Here is a 15,807-nt window from a genome sequence, read left to right as displayed (position 1 = left end):
AGAAAATTGTTAAAAAAACAATTCAACATAAATTTCAAAAAAAAAATCTTTACATTTCTAAAATTCCATAATTTCCAAGAATTATAAAAAATCCTAAAATAATTTCCATTCTTAAAATTGCTACAGTATCCAAAATTCTTTAAACTCTTAAAATTCCTTGAATTAAAAACAAAACCTAAAGTTTCTTGAATAATTCCAAAAACAAAAAGAAATTTCTGAAATTCTAAAATAACATAAATTATTAAAATTCTCAAGCCAATTAAAATTCTTGTAAATATTAGGAAATGATTGATTTTTTAAAATTCCTAAAATGTCTAGATTTCTTAAAATTCCTAGGCTTCCAAAAAATTCAAGAAATTTCTAAAATTCTAAGACTCCAGAAATTCCTAAAATTCTCAAACTCTACAAATTTATAGGTTCTTAATATTCCCAAAAATTCCAAGCATTCAACATGATCTAAAAAATCCTGAAATTCTATTAACTCTTATAATTCGTAATGTTCCAGAAATAATCAAAATTTTAAAATTTCACATATTGTAAAAAATCTATGAATTCAGACATACCTAAAATATAGAAAAATATTTGAAATTCTTAAAAAAACATAAATTTCAAAAAAAAATTCTTTACATTTCTAAAATTCCATAATTTCCAAGAATTTTAAAAAAATCCTAAAATTATTTAGGTTCTTAAAATTCCTACAATATCCAAAATTCTTTAAACTCTTTAAATTCCTTGAATTAAAAACAAAAACTAAAATTTCTTGAATAATTCCAAAAACAAAAAGAAATTTCTGAAATTCTAAAATAACATAAATTATTAAAATTCTCAAGCCAATTAAAATTCCTGTAAATATTAGGAAATAAATGTTTTTTTTTAAATTCCTAAAATGTCTAGATTTCCTAAAATTCCTAGGCTTCCAAAAAATTCAAGAAATTTCTAAAATTCTAAGATTCCAGAAATTCCTAAAATTCTCAAACTCTACAAATTTCCTTAAATTTTATAGGTTCTTAATATTCCCAAAAATTCCAAGCATTCAACATGATCTAAAAAATCCTGAAATTCTATTCACTCTTATAATTCGTAATGTTCCAGAAATAATCAAAATTTTAAAATTTCAGATATTGTAAAAAATCTATGAATTCAGACATACCTAAAATAATAGAAAAATATTTGAAATTCTTAAAAAAACAATCATCAATTTGTAAAATTACAGAAATACCTGAAATAACATTAACTCTTAGAACTCCTGAAATTTTATTTAATAAATAAAAAAATCCAGCGAAAGGTTTGGAATTATAAGCAGTATTTTTTTTTGGGATAATAGAATTCAAGAGATTTCTGGAATCAAAGAACTTCAGAATATTAAAGTTTTTTTTTCTAATGGAGTTTTGTATTCCATGACCTATAAAATATTTAAGAAAATTTAGAAATTATGAATTAAAAAATCTGGAATTTAAGTTTTTTTTAATTTCTGGAATTTTAGGAGTTTTAAGAATTTTTAGATATTTTTGGGAATTCAGAAATTTTAGGTTATTTAGGAATTAAGAAATGTCTGTAAGTTTAGAATTTCAGGAATTTCTTTACTCAATTATTTTGTAGGATTGTTTTGAGGTATAGTTTTTGGAATTTTAGAGTTTTATGAATGATTAGAATTTAAAAATCTTCAGTAATTTATACCTTTTGGAAATTTCCAAAGTTTTTGGATTTAAAAAAAAATGTGATTTTAAAGAATCTGGAATTAAGATATGTTAGCGTTTTCGAATATTCTTCAATTATTGGAAATTATAGTTTTTTTGATAAATTTTAAATGCTGATGGAATTTTTATTCTGGATTTATAAATTTTGAGAATTTCTGTAATCTTTAAATTCCAAAAATTCTCAATCTAACTTTAATAAAAAATATGAATTTCCTGTGTTAAAATTTAATAAAATTCTAAAATTACAGAAATTCTTAAAATTCTAAAATATATTAATGACCTATATTTCATTCAATTGATATAATCATTAAAAAAATATTTTTTTTTAATTCTAAAATACTTTTTTTTAATTTTATTATTTTAAGAATATTTGAAGAACTTCAGGTTTATGGAATTTCGTTGGTAACTGTCACTCTTGCTAGTAAACCTGAAGCTCATTAGAGAACGGCCATCTCAAACCAAAAGTAAGCTCCAGGTTCTTACGAACCGCTTTCCGGGTTCCAATGATCGTTCCTGAGACAGGATACGAGACATACACCATTAATACCAGCACGAAGGTACGTTTAATTCGCAACGATCTCATTTTGACTGACGTTTTTTGAACCAAAACAAAACACCACGCACGCACACAAGCATAAAAACTGAGAGTAAAACTGGACCGTTCGTTTGAACCAAAACTGGCACTCGACGAGTGCGGCACTCAGTGCCGCACCGGCTCTTCAAACGAACGTACCATAAGTTGAGAATGAAACTGCCACTGAATCCGCTTTGTAAATGCCGGCCCCGATACTCTTCAAGGGTGTTCCCCTCAGGAACTGGGAATGATTTACTTTTTTTAAGGATTGTAACGTAATTCCAAAATTTAAGTATACAGAAATGTAACTTTTCATACACAAATAATATTTTTTTAAATATAAAACAAAAGGATACAAATTTTATCAGTTATTATCAGCTTGTTTTCGGCGTTTTTGGAAGCTACTTCTCCTCCGGAAACCGATACCGTTCCGATAACAAAACTTGCCAGTATCACTGTCAAACATTTGTTTAAAAGCATTTTAAATAAACTTTTAAAACTTGTTTAAATGAAACTTTTAGGAAAAGTTCCAAATTTCACGCGTAAACTGACGTGTTTTTAAAACAACAACAAACACCTTTTTTCGAAAGGGCCTATCCGCGACAAACGAGAAGCATTTTCCCTAACGCCACCTTCAGTTTCACCACCTTGCTTCCCAACTGTCACTGCGCAGGCAAACGTCAGCGTTTGTTGTTTTTGCAGATGCAATTTTCACGATATTTTTGTTCTTTGTTGATAGTTTTTTTGTTTAAAGCAAGAAAATTTCACGATTGTTGTGGCTCGCGAAGCTAAATTGCGTGTTTGAACTGTAGAATTTCGGCTAAAAATAATAACTTCCGCATGAGCATTCTAAATGTCTGTACTGGTTTCGCCGTGCTTGCTTAAAATCGAAATCGTTGACGACGAAAACGGCGCAATGAGTGCCACCGACGGGGACAATGGTAAGAGGACTTAGTTCGATCGATCGAACAGCTGTCGTCTGGTTGTACAACGTTTACCCTCCCCGCCCTTTCTTTTCGCTAGATTCGGCCGGTGCCGTCTCGACGGAACATCCGACCAACCCGCGACTGCAGCGCGACATGCGAGGTCAACGCAAGCCCAAGAAGATCACCATCGAGTCCTACCGGAACCGGCTGGACTCGGACGAATCGCGCGGGGTGCTACCGAAGAGTTCCCGCGAGCAGACCCCGATGGACGAAACGCCGCCGCCGCCGCCCCTGTCCGCGCAGGAGTTCCCGGGCGAGATTGCGTTCTTTTCCGGCAACCCGTTCGTCGAGGTGACCAAGGGCATCCTGCATCTGTACAAGCGGAAGTGAGTGGTGCGGTGTTATGTAAACGGGGATCATCATCGAATTCTTTTGGCATTGCGCAGTGGTCTTGTTTGCTTGTTGGCTAACAACTGCCTTTCTACCCTTTGCAGCGAACGAGCCGATCGGACGGACGATCTTTCGCGGACGATTTGTCTGATTGCGGTTCCGTCGTCGCTCAACTGTCACGACATCCTGAACTTCATTGCGCCGTGCCACTCGGTCATCCAGCATGTGCGCATTCTACGGGACGGTTCCCCCAATCAGTTTATGGTCCTGTTGGAGTTCCGTTGCGTTGAGGCGGCCGTCGAATTCTACCAGACGTTTAATGGGGCGCCGTACAACAGCTTGGAGCCGGACTCGCTGTGTCACGCCGTTTGGGTGTCCGGCGTGGAGTTTGGCGATGACGGGCTGGCTCCGCAGGGTCATACCGAACTGCCGACCTGTCCGGTTTGCCTGGAGCGAATGGACGAGAGCGTCGACGGCGTGTTGACCATTCTGTGCAACCACGCGTTCCACGCCGGTTGTCTCATAAAGTGGGGCGACTCGACCTGCCCTGTGTGTCGTTGCATCCAAACGCCAGAACTCGCGGAAACTTCCGTCTGCATGGAGTGTGAAGGCACGGAAGCGCTCTGGATTTGTCTGATTTGCGGACACGTCGGGTGTGGTCGGTATCAGGGAGGCCACGCGGCGTCCCATTACCGCTCAACCAACCACACTTACGCCCTCCAGCTGGGAACGAATCGAGTTTGGGATTACGCCGGAGACAACTTCGTTCACCGGCTCCTACAAAGCAAGTCCGACGGCAAACTGGTCGCGACCCAGTCTCCCGGTAACGACGGAGAAGAGAAAATCGACTCGATGCAGCTGGAGTTCACCTATCTGCTCACCTCCCAGCTGGATGCCCAGCGAGAATACTACGAGGACAAGCTGATCCGGATGGAGTCGAGCATTGTGGGCGAAAAGCAAAAGCTAGCTCAAGAAGCGGAGCAAATCAAAAAGAAGAATGTCATCTTGGAAGGGAAACTGCAAGCACTGGGCAAGGAGAAAACGACGCTGGAGAAGAAAGTGAACCAGCTATCGGCGAAGTAAGTATCAACAGACTTTCGTGGTGATTATTGCACTCAATCGTAATATTGCGATCGAGATTTCCCGATAGTATGAATTCGATCGACCATCGACTAATCGACAAATTTCGATCGAATTTGTATTAGTCTTTTTTCGTTTATTTTTATTGAAACGATAAGAGTAGGTACATGAGACTGGGTCTAGATACGGGATAAAAGATCGTACATGAATTCCGTGCAGACTCGATTATTTGGAGCTTTGATAAGGTTCAATCCATAAATCACGTGGAAACTTTTTTTTGAAGTTTCAGAACCTTCCCGCCTCTCGTTGTGGACAATTCTTGAGTTTTTTTTCTGCAAAGGACTCAGGTTGGCCCAGGTTGGCTACTCAAGTCGGGAATTGGCCAAAATCCGCCAAAAATCGGGAAAAAGTCGGGAATTTATGATTTTTTTTTTCAAAAAGTCGGGAAAAGTCGGAAATTCCAAGCATATTTACTTGTTACAAAATTAATTTTATCTCTTGAATAATTTTGTACAATTTTCAAATGAAATTAAATTAAAATTCTGCTTTAGTAACTTACTTAAAATTTAAGGTTCTTTTCACTATTTCAATATATTTGAGTATGGAAAAGCTGTTTAAGACATTCAAAATCTTTATAAATATTTTATGCAGTTGACACAGATTTCCATAATATCTTTTATGAGTCAAATGATCTCTTTTAATTTTTGTTTGTCAACAAGATGTAAAGTTAATGAAAACGAAAAAAAGAACCTAATGCCCAGCTTAGAGTTATGATTCTATTTCATTTTGCACATATATTGAATATTTGAAAACAGATTCCAACTAGAGTTTGGCAATGGTTTTTTTTTTGTAGATATTTTTATTGTTTAACTAAATTCATTAAGTAATTTCAAATATATTTTTTTACAAATGTTGCCCTTGAACTTTTTTAGTGAGTATGGGTAAATAAATTACCTTCTATATATAAAGCTTGATTTTCAGTTTTCGCAAAAAAATAATCCAAGAATTTTTGAGTTATTGCAAAATTGTTTAAAAAATTTGTCTCTTCAAACATTTTGCTTAAAATAAGTGGGAAAATAGGAATGAAATTTTAAATTCAGTTATCTTTAACTTTTTGCCATTTCCAGTTGAAACGAAGTATCAAAAATTATACGTTTGCCAATTCGATAATTCGGTAATTTCGGACTGTACGTTTGCCAATTTAAAAAAAAATAACAAGAAAGTTATAAGTATTGTTGAATTTTCGATTTTTTTTCAAGGAATTTTTGTTTATGTTTCTACTCTGAATCATAATAATGAATTTCAATGTATGAAGATTTTTTTTTTTAATTTGATGTTAAGTTACTGTGTTTACAAAAATTGCCAATATTTTTTTTTAGATGGTAGAAATGGGATTTGAGTGATCACCCTGCAAACACAAACTTGATTTTTTTTTGTTTTTTGAATGTTTTTGAATAAGTTTGACTCAAAGCGATTTTAACAAACAATAAAATCAAAAAAAAAAGGAAAAAATCCTTTAAAAAAACTCAAGAATTGTTAATACATTTATTTCCAAGGAGCTTGGCTATTGGCCACTTGGTTTATGGATGGCCCCTTTTATCAGCAAATTCCAAAATGTTGAAACATTAAAAAAATCAGAGATTCCAAATTTCGAACGGTTGAAATTTGATTTTTTGCAGTTTTTTAAAAATCACTATAATAAAAAAAATTAAAAATCTAAAATTAAAAAAAAATAGCATCAAAATAAAAATAAAAAAATCAAATAATTAAAGAAATTGAAAGAAAACGAAGCTATTAAAATTTAATATAAAATTCAATTTCGTTTAAAAAATACATCGACAATTTCAAAAATAAATTCTTAAATTTTCAAATCAACCTAAACATGCTAAAATGATTCTAAACACAGGCGAATGCATTGTAAATTGGGTACTAAAGCCCTATGTCAATTTTTATGTACAACGGTAAAAAACACGATTAAAACCCATTTCTGATAACTTTTTTTCATTTTAATGCAAAAATTTTTTTTGGCAGGACAACATTTTTTCGATAGATCAACTATGGTCCCCTTGGAACGAGCTGTCAAGTAGGAGCTTTTCTGTCAAGAAGGACCGCGACGTTAATTTTTCAAAATTGATTTAAAAATCCATTTTAAACTCTTTGTGGTCGTACAAAGGGTCATTGTACTCAGAAAAATAAGCTTTATCGCTGTAAACAATAATACCAGCAATCTAAGCTTCATTTTAGGACCCAATTGACTTCAGCTGATTGCACTTAAATTTCAATTTAATTTTTTTAATGTTTTTTTTTGCCCCCTGATTTTTTGGGCCATTTTTGAAGGAGGATGGGGGTAGTTTTTTTTTAAATTCTGATTTTTTTCTTGAAATTTCGTAATTTTAGAAATTATTATTTTTTGGTTTTTTTAAACTTTTAAAAATTTAAAATGTTTAGAGATTTTGAAATAGCTTAACAAATAAATTCAAAATTTTAAATCTTTTCCAAAAATTTAAAGCTCAATTTTTTTTAATTAATTTTAATTATGTTAAAATTTTTAAAATTCTTGAACGTTTTGACATCTTGACATTTGAGAAAATCTCGATATGTGTTCGAAACTTATTTAAAAATTTCAAAAAATTCAGTAATTCTGACATTTTTGAAGAAGTTGAAATGTTTTAACAGGGTTAGCACACGTATCGAGATTTTGTCAAATGTCCGTCGTAATTTTAATAGTAGATCGAGAAATTCGACGGTAACATTTCAAAAGGCATCATGAACATTTTGACACTTTCTGGGTTATTGCATAATCTGAAAGTACTTCTAATAAGCTACCTCTCCACCAAAAATGAGCAAAAGTTACTTCAGTAAAGTCTGTTTAATCATGATTTTAAATAAAGTAACATAAACAAAATCTCTGCCATCAGCAGTCCCTGTTTATATAGCCCTGTCAACCTGTCAAACAAAAGACTACATGAACCTCGTGACGAAAAAAAAGCACCATGAACAAAGCGCCATGTACATTCGGCGAAAAAAAACGAAACATAACAAAGCGTCCCCCTCAATGACAGCAGGGTGATATAGACGTTGGTGATTTCAAAAGAAGTTATGTTTGTTTTTTTCTCAAATAAAACGACGGAAATAATGTTTTATTGAATTTGGATGATCAAGTATCAATAAAAGCAACGTTTTTCATCGTTTGTTATCATTAGAACATCTTATTTGCCATTTATATTCAAATAGGAATTGAAAATGGATGCTCAACATTCAAATGCGTTTTTCTCAAAACGCATGGTTTGTACATGATGCTTTTTGAAATGTTGGCGTCGAATTATGCGGAAAGCAATTTCCGTAACTCTCAAATATCCGTCGTAATTTGTTAATAGTAGATCGAGAAATTACGAAACTTTTGTTGTAAATCTGCTCGGCAAAATTGCCATGTTTTACATTAATCTTTATGTTGTATTTAATATTATTAAGTTTTTCGTCGGGAAACACCTCAGAATAATCAATGCGGTGTGTTTGATTTGTCTGACGTTCTAAGATTTTCAAAAAAGTGTCCGCGTGATTTAAGGATGGTTCCCAATTTACTATCGACAAATTACGAGCGAAATACTATTACGATCGAGTTCAAAAATCACCACTTTTCCACAGAGTTAGATCTAACTAAACGCTTCCCCCATAGGATGACCACCGTCATGAAAGAGCTGTCCGAGGAGCAACAGTTTGGCAAAACTCTCCAAGCAAACCAATCTTCCTGGCAGAGCAAATTTTCGGCGCTGGAGAAAAAGTGCACCGAAAAGGAGCAGGAGGTAACCGAGCTGAAAGAGCAAGTACGTGATCTCATGTTCTACCTGGAGGCCAAGAACAAAATCGAAGCCTCCGAATTGAAAGAGGAAATCGAGGGCGCCTCGCTGGAAGTGCCCAAGGGTTCTTCCAAGAGGCGCTCCAAGAAGAAGTGAAGAGCTTTATCTACGTGTTTTATGGCTTTTGATGAATCAACTCCATGTTTCTAGCTGTGTAGCGCTGTTTCTTCTTTTCAAATTGTGATTGTGATATTTGCTTATCCACGGACAAGATAAAATATATACTCTTCGGGCTTAAACGTTCCATCAGTGTCTGTATTCTCCGGAATCACAATCCATTCTCTGTAAATAATAACAAACGCGCACTTCAGTGCGACACCTTCGTCAGCGTGTCCGCGTACTGGAACTCGGGACTGTTCTCGTACTCACACATGTCCAGCGCCACCTCGCAGCTTTCCTTGACGACGCGCTTCTCGTCGGCCAGATACTCGTTCAAAATCTTGGTGCACTCCTCGGTGGCTATCGCTCCCAACGCCTCGGCACACTCGTGCCGGACCATTTCGTTCTCCGACGCGTCGCGCAGGTTTTCCGCCAGAAACGGTATGCTACACTCCTCCTGAAGTTGGCCCAGCACGAAGGCAACCTCGTGACGGAACAGTGCACTTTTGCCCTTCAGCCCGGAAGCCAGCGCCAGGACCGATTCTTGCGTTCGCAAATTTCTCAAACTGAACATGGCACGATACCGGTTAAACAGCGACTCCGTCTCGTCCAACAGCGTTCGCTGCAGTTCCTCCACGCTGTTTGTAACGGCCGGTGGCGTGGGATCAACCGACGCGTACGGGTTGTTATCGACAAAGCCCTGCTCCTTGTTCTGTAGCCAACGTACGCGTCCCAGGGCGATTTCACACGTTTCCGCCACTTCCACTACGGGATCCTTTGAATACTTGACCAGGATGTCCTCAACCTCCGATGCTCCGATAGCCCCTAAAGCTTCCGCTAAAAAAAAATCAACAATTTTCAAACCATTTCACGCGTTCAAGAAGTCCAGAACCAACTCACCAGCCTCATGCCGCACCATCGGTTCCTGCTTGACGTCCTCGAGCACCTTGGCCAGTATCGGGATCGCCGCCCGGTCCTGCATCTGGCCCAGGCAGTAAGCCAGCTCGTGCTTCAGCAGTGCGGATTCATCGTCGAAGCAGCTTTCGATGCTCGCCAGTGCCGACGGTCCGCCGATGTTCTTCAGCGTGAAGAGCGCCCGGAAACGCTCTTTCAGTGGGCGGTCCTTGTCGTTGAGGACGCGGCCGATGTCGGCGATTTTGGATTCTTCGATCTGGACCATGATTCAGATTTTCACTGCCGCTTGCGGTTGGTCACACGCGTGTTTTGATGTTGAATTTCGCGATCTTGCTTGAAGAGCTGACGTTTGGCGGAGTGATGCCAGTCGTCGTGGAATGCTTCGATTTAGGTTTTTAGGGGATGTTGGGCAAAGTTATAACGAAATTTCTTTGCTATTTTTCTGCAGAGATTGTTAAACTTATTGTTTTCTGCAGAGATTGTAATTTTTTTTTTCTAGAAAATAAGGTTTATTTATTTGATTTCTTGCAGTGGCCCAACTCAAGAAATCTCCCTTTCCCTCCCTTTCACACCTTATGTCAATGTCCATCGGATTAAGCGGGATACACTCAATGTTTACATTTGTTATAGGACCTTATAAAAAAAAGTCTAGAAATATTTACTTTGGAAGCCGATCTCAGCAGATACTTAAATATTTAGAATAAAATTATGTCCGTGTAAATTATGTTATTATAAAAATAATTTGACCTCCTAGACCTACCTTCACGTATACATTAGGGTGGGTACGTTTTTCAAAAAGTTCTCGGATCATGTTTTAGTATGGTTCCCCTTGTAGGGCATGCCCATAGGGACTTTCATGCTAAATATCAGCTCATTTGGTTGTAAACTGGCTGCGCGCATCAGGGTTAAAGTTTACATGGGAATTACTATGGGAAATTGGAACTTTTTGTTCAAACGCTCCTACAGGTCTGGGAAAATCACGCGCCAACTTCTGGTATGGTCAGGCCTATGGGGAATGGTCTGGAGAACACTTTTCCCGAAGAGAGCATATGGATTCGTTGTCCCTAGACCCGGCGCATCGGCAAACAATCCGACGTCTCCGGAATCAACGGTTTTCCCTCGAAAAGCATCAAATTTTCCTTAGCATGCTATTGGTACGTTCGTTTGAAGAGCCGGTGCGGCACTGAGTGCCGCACTCGTCGAGTGCCAGTTTTGGTTCAAACGAACGGTCCAGTTTTACTCTCAGTTTTTATGCTTGTGTGCGTGCGTGGTGTTTTGTTTTGGTTCAAAAAACGTCAGTCAAAATGAGATCGTTGCGAATTAAACGTACCTTCGTGCTGGTATTAATGGTGTATGTCTCGTATCCTGTCTCAGGAACGATCATTGGAACCCGGAAAGCGGTTCGTAAGAACCTGGAGCTTACTTTTGGTTTGAGATGGCCGTTCTCTAATGAGCTTCAGGTTTACTAGCAAGAGTGACAGTTACCAACGAAATTCCATAAACCTGAAGTTCTTCAAATATTCTTAAAATAATAAAATTAAAAAAAAGTATTTTAGAATTAAAAAAAAATATTTTTTTAATGATTATATCAATTGAATGAAATATAGGTCATTAATATATTTTAGAATTTTAAGAATTTCTGTAATTTTAGAATTTTATTAAATTTTAACACAGGAAATTCATATTTTTTATTAAAGTTAGATTGAGAATTTTTGGAATTTAAAGATTACAGAAATTCTCAAAATTTATAAATCCAGAATAAAAATTCCATCAGCATTTAAAATTTATCAAAAAAACTATAATTTCCAATAATTGAAGAATATTCGAAAACGCTAACATATCTTAATTCCAGATTCTTTAAAATCACATTTTTTTTTAAATCCAAAAACTTTGGAAATTTCCAAAAGGTATAAATTACTGAAGATTTTTAAATTCTAATCATTCATAAAACTCTAAAATTCCAAAAACTATACCTCAAAACAATCCTACAAAATAATTGAGTAAAGAAATTCCTGAAATTCTAAACTTACAGACATTTCTTAATTCCTAAATAACCTAAAATTTCTGAATTCCCAAAAATATCTAAAAATTCTTAAAACTCCTAAAATTCCAGAAATTAAAAAAAACTTAAATTCCAGATTTTTTAATTCATAATTTCTAAATTTTCTTAAATATTTTATAGGTCATGGAATACAAAACTCCATTAGAAAAAAAAACTTTAATATTCTGAAGTTCTTTGATTCCAGAAATCTCTTGAATTCTATTATCCCAAAAAAAAATACTGCTTATAATTCCAAACCTTTCGCTGGATTTTTTTATTTATTAAATAAAATTTCAGGAGTTCTAAGAGTTAATGTTATTTCAGGTATTTCTGTAATTTTACAAATTGATGATTGTTTTTTTAAGAATTTCAAATATTTTTCTATTATTTTAGGTATGTCTGAATTCATAGATTTTTTACAATATCTGAAATTTTAAAATTTTGATTATTTCTGGAACATTACGAATTATAAGAGTGAATAGAATTTCAGGATTTTTTAGATCATGTTGAATGCTTGGAATTTTTGGGAATATTAAGAACCTATAAAATTTAAGGAAATTTGTAGAGTTTGAGAATTTTAGGAATTTCTGGAATCTTAGAATTTTAGAAATTTCTTGAATTTTTTGGAAGCCTAGGAATTTTAGGAAATCTAGACATTTTAGGAATTTAAAAAAAAACATTTATTTCCTAATATTTACAGGAATTTTAATTGGCTTGAGAATTTTAATAATTTATGTTATTTTAGAATTTCAGAAATTTCTTTTTGTTTTTGGAATTATTCAAGAAATTTTAGTTTTTGTTTTTAATTCAAGGAATTTAAAGAGTTTAAAGAATTTTGGATATTGTAGGAATTTTAAGAACCTAAATAATTTTAGGATTTTTTTAAAATTCTTGGAAATTATGGAATTTTAGAAATGTAAAGAATTTTTTTTTGAAATTTATGTTTTTTTAAGAATTTCAAATATTTTTCTATATTTTAGGTATGTCTGAATTCATAGATTTTTTACAATATGTGAAATTTTAAAATTTTGATTATTTCTGGAACATTACGAATTATAAGAGTTAATAGAATTTCAGGATTTTTTAGATCATGTTGAATGCTTGGAATTTTTGGGAATATTAAGAACCTATAAATTTGTAGAGTTTGAGAATTTTAGGAATTTCTGGAGTCTTAGAATTTTAGAAATTTCTTGAATTTTTTGGAAGCCTAGGAATTTTAAGAAATCTAGACATTTTAGGAATTTTAAAAAATCAATCATTTCCTAATATTTACAAGAATTTTAATTGGCTTGAGAATTTTAATAATTTATGTTATTTTAGAATTTCAGAAATTTCTTTTTGTTTTTGGAATTATTCAAGAAACTTTAGGTTTTGTTTTTAATTCAAGGAATTTTAAGAGTTTAAAGAATTTTGGATACTGTAGCAATTTTAAGAATGGAAATTATTTTAGGATTTTTTATAATTCTTGGAAATTATGGAATTTTAGAAATGTAAAGATTTTTTTTTTGAAATTTATGTTGAATTGTTTTTTTAACAATTTTCTAATTTTTGTTTGAATTATAAAATTTTTATAATATATTATTTAAAAAAAAATTATAGTTTAAATATTTTGAAAAAATTCTTGATATCTTTAGAATTTCAGAAATGTTAATGGTTTTAGAAATTTCATAAATTTTATAAATATTAGGAATTTTAGAACAATTCGAAATTTCAGAGTTTGTTCAGTTATCATTTTTTTTATTTTAAATGTTTTAGGAAGTATAGGATTTTGGATCTTGTTATTGAGTAAATTTGGATTTTTTTCTGCGTTGTTTAGAATATGCATTTATTTGGATTTCCTTAATTTTTTTAAATATATTGTAGTTCCTAGAATGCTTGGCATTTTTGCCTCAATTTCAAAATTGTAGATTTATTTGCAGCGACGCATGGTACATATTGCCATCAGGTACTATGGAAAACGTAATGGACGGAACACTTAACTCAATTGAGTTAAGACAAGTTCATTCCGTTTATCCTACTGCATTATCCCGGGACCACGTTTGGCTGGACTGGGCGGGAAAGTCGACTTTCTTATCGCAAAATATTTGAAGTATCCAGTCGATTTGTTTATTTTCTTATTTTTTTTAATGATCTCTAACATTACACCATATAGTTCAGAAAATACACGAACAGTTTTTCTAATCTTATTGATTCACTGATTCGTTGGAATCGCCGCGAATGTCCGTGATTATCAATTGATCTGGAACGTGTCGCGCCGCATGGCAATCGCAGCGGGTTGGTTCCTCAGTGCTTTCACAACGACTTTTTCCTGTAAATTTAACAATGAAAAATGCTGTTCAACAGTGAAATTTAATTTATGTTAAGAATAAATTAAAACAAGTCATTTTACGCAGAAGAATATATTTTAAAGCAAATTATTTCACAATTTTATTATTAGCACTCGATTCAACTCTTCTGGTGGCCCTCGAATCCCAAGTCCAGCTACGGTTGGCCCCTTCCAGCACGAGGAAGCGAATGTTGTACAGGTCCACCTTTTCGCGCATACAAGACGTTTCTTTGACTATTTAAAGATTTGCTTGTCCAACTCACGAATCGGGGACAGCACCAGTTTCAAAGGGTACTGCTTGCGACGGTTGAATAACCGATTTGAGCTTGCGCTGCAAGTTGCGGAGGATATCGTGATCATTCATACCCAGGTACAAATCAAACCCGTCAAACCCGTCACGGGCGGCAGCCTTCTTTTCGGCCATCTGGTCCTTGGCCTCGAGCAGACGTTTGCGTTTTTTTTTTCGAAGAATCTGGAATTCCGAAAGAAACTTCAAAAATCCTACCAGCGAAGTAAACAAATGGGACTCACCTAAACATGTATCACATGTCTCCGATGCAGTGATCTATGGTGAGAGTGTGCTCCAGCAGCCCGCGCGATCCGCTTGGTACGTAGTCGCCTATCCGCGCGTTGTTGATGAAGGCATGCGCAAAGTTCTCTTCCGCGGCTTCGTCGACCTAGCTGATGAGGATGAGGACTCCGCAGATGCGCGCCTTTGCTCCACCTGGAGCAGACATTTGATGAAGGCGCGGCCTTTGCTCCCGCATTAATCGCTGCTGCTTGCTTGGTCGTTATCGGGAGACATCAAAGCATCTAAATCACAACAGGTGCCGTAAAACGGTGATGTGCATAAAGAAAAAGCAGGAAAATATTTTAATGATATCTTATTTTTCACATAACAGCTTTTCCTTTGCAAAAAAAAAAGAAAAAACAAACATCCAGAAGTTCAACCCAATCTCTTAATGGCCACGGAACTGGGCAAACATTTTCGGAAGGCCAAAAAACTTCCTCCCTTTTACGCAAAGAACTCCTTCCGAATGGTGACAGACTCAGCAAAAATCATCCGGAAGGCCAAGAAACATCATCCCTCTTGCGCAGGGAATTCCTTCCGGATGGTCACAGAACCGGGAAAACCCTTCCGGAAGGTCATGAAGCATCGTCACTCTTACGCAGGGAAACCTTCAGAATGGCCACGGAATCGACAAACCCCATCCGGAAGGCCAAAAATCATCCTCCTTCTTGCGCAGGGAACTCTTTCCGGATGCTCACAGAGCCGGCAAAAATCATCCGAAAGGTCAAGAATCATCATCCCTCTTGCGCAGGGAACTTCTCCGGATGTTCACAGAATCGGCAAAACCATCTGGAAGTCCAAGAAGCATACTCCCCGAACCGATTCCGTGGTCATTAAAACCGGAACCATGATAATTAAAAAGATACTTACCGGAATTTTGATAACCGCAATCCAATTTGTCCAATTTTCCACCATTCACACGCGAACAAATCGAAAACAACGAACAGCTGATTTCGATGTTTACAAACATCGTTTGTTGGTGTGCGAGAAACTCGCACGAAACTAGAATAAAATCGAGTGCGGCACTCGCACTTTCAGTTCCAAGATGGAGGCAAAACTCGTGCGGCACCAGCGCTAGTTTCTTCAAACAAACACTTTGACAGCTCTGAGTGCGGCACTCAGTGCGGAACTAGCCCTCAAACGAACGTACCATTAATGTTAACATGTTAAGGTTAATGTTAACATTCCATAGGTCGCCTCCCTAAGGTGTCGTGATAAGGTCCAGTTTGTGACGATACACTACCTTCCCTTTACTAAGCAATCGATTCCAGAAGGGAAAAGATCACCAGTTGTGTTGGTCCGAGCCGGGATTTGAACCCAGATCTACCGCT

General features: G+C 35.5%; 2 protein-coding genes and 1 long non-coding RNA gene across 3 annotated transcripts; 1 reads left to right on the top strand and 2 right to left on the bottom strand.

The window, feature by feature from the left end:
- The first annotated feature begins 3,005 nt into the window (after positions 1–3,005).
- On the top strand, positions 3,006–8,768 carry LOC120414429 (BRCA1-associated protein). The gene is made up of 4 exons (XM_039575616.2): positions 3,006–3,212; positions 3,295–3,583; positions 3,692–4,666; positions 8,344–8,768. The coding sequence occupies exons 1-4, from the start codon at positions 3,125–3,127 to the stop codon at positions 8,618–8,620; spliced, it is 1,629 nt and encodes a 542-aa protein (XP_039431550.1). The 5' UTR covers positions 3,006–3,124; the 3' UTR covers positions 8,621–8,768.
- Positions 8,759–9,908, bottom strand: LOC120414438 (deoxyhypusine hydroxylase). The gene is made up of 2 exons (XM_039575626.2): positions 9,524–9,908; positions 8,759–9,460 (listed from the first exon to the last, which is right to left on the bottom strand). Exons 1-2 carry the CDS (start codon positions 9,801–9,803, stop codon positions 8,832–8,834), a joined length of 909 nt encoding a protein of 302 aa, XP_039431560.1. The 5' UTR covers positions 9,804–9,908; the 3' UTR covers positions 8,759–8,831.
- Positions 9,909–14,090: 4,182 nt separating this feature from the next.
- On the bottom strand, positions 14,091–15,719 carry LOC120413661 (uncharacterized). Its single transcript, XR_005604961.2, has 2 exons — positions 15,347–15,719; positions 14,091–14,718 (listed from the first exon to the last, which is right to left on the bottom strand). It is a non-coding gene; the product is annotated as an uncharacterized LOC120413661 (long non-coding RNA).
- Positions 15,720–15,807: the final 88 nt, after the last annotated feature.

This window comes from Culex pipiens, chromosome 3, assembly GCF_016801865.2.
Source record: "Culex pipiens pallens isolate TS chromosome 3, TS_CPP_V2, whole genome shotgun sequence".
NCBI classification, from domain to species: domain Eukaryota; kingdom Metazoa; phylum Arthropoda; class Insecta; order Diptera; family Culicidae; genus Culex; species Culex pipiens.
Note: the sequence above shows the minus strand (reverse complement) of the source record. Positions and strands in the feature narration are given on the sequence as shown.

Excerpts from the sequence above, each read along its gene's own strand:
- LOC120414429 (XM_039575616.2), top strand. The coding sequence starts at position 3,125 with ATGTCTGTACTGGTTTCGCCGTGCTTGCTTAAAATCGAAATCGTTGAC. Across the intron at positions 3,213-3,294 it reads TGCCACCGACGGGGACAATG|ATTCGGCCGGTGCCGTCTCG; the intron begins GTAAGAGGACTT and ends TCTTTTCGCTAG. Across the intron at positions 4,667-8,343 it reads GTGAACCAGCTATCGGCGAA|GATGACCACCGTCATGAAAG; the intron begins GTAAGTATCAAC and ends CTTCCCCCATAG.
- LOC120414438 (XM_039575626.2), bottom strand. The coding sequence starts at position 9,803 with ATGGTCCAGATCGAAGAATCCAAAATCGCCGACATCGGCCGCGTCCTC. Across the intron at positions 9,461-9,523 it reads GATGGTGCGGCATGAGGCTG|CGGAAGCTTTAGGGGCTATC; the intron begins GTGAGTTGGTTC and ends ATTTTTTTTTAG.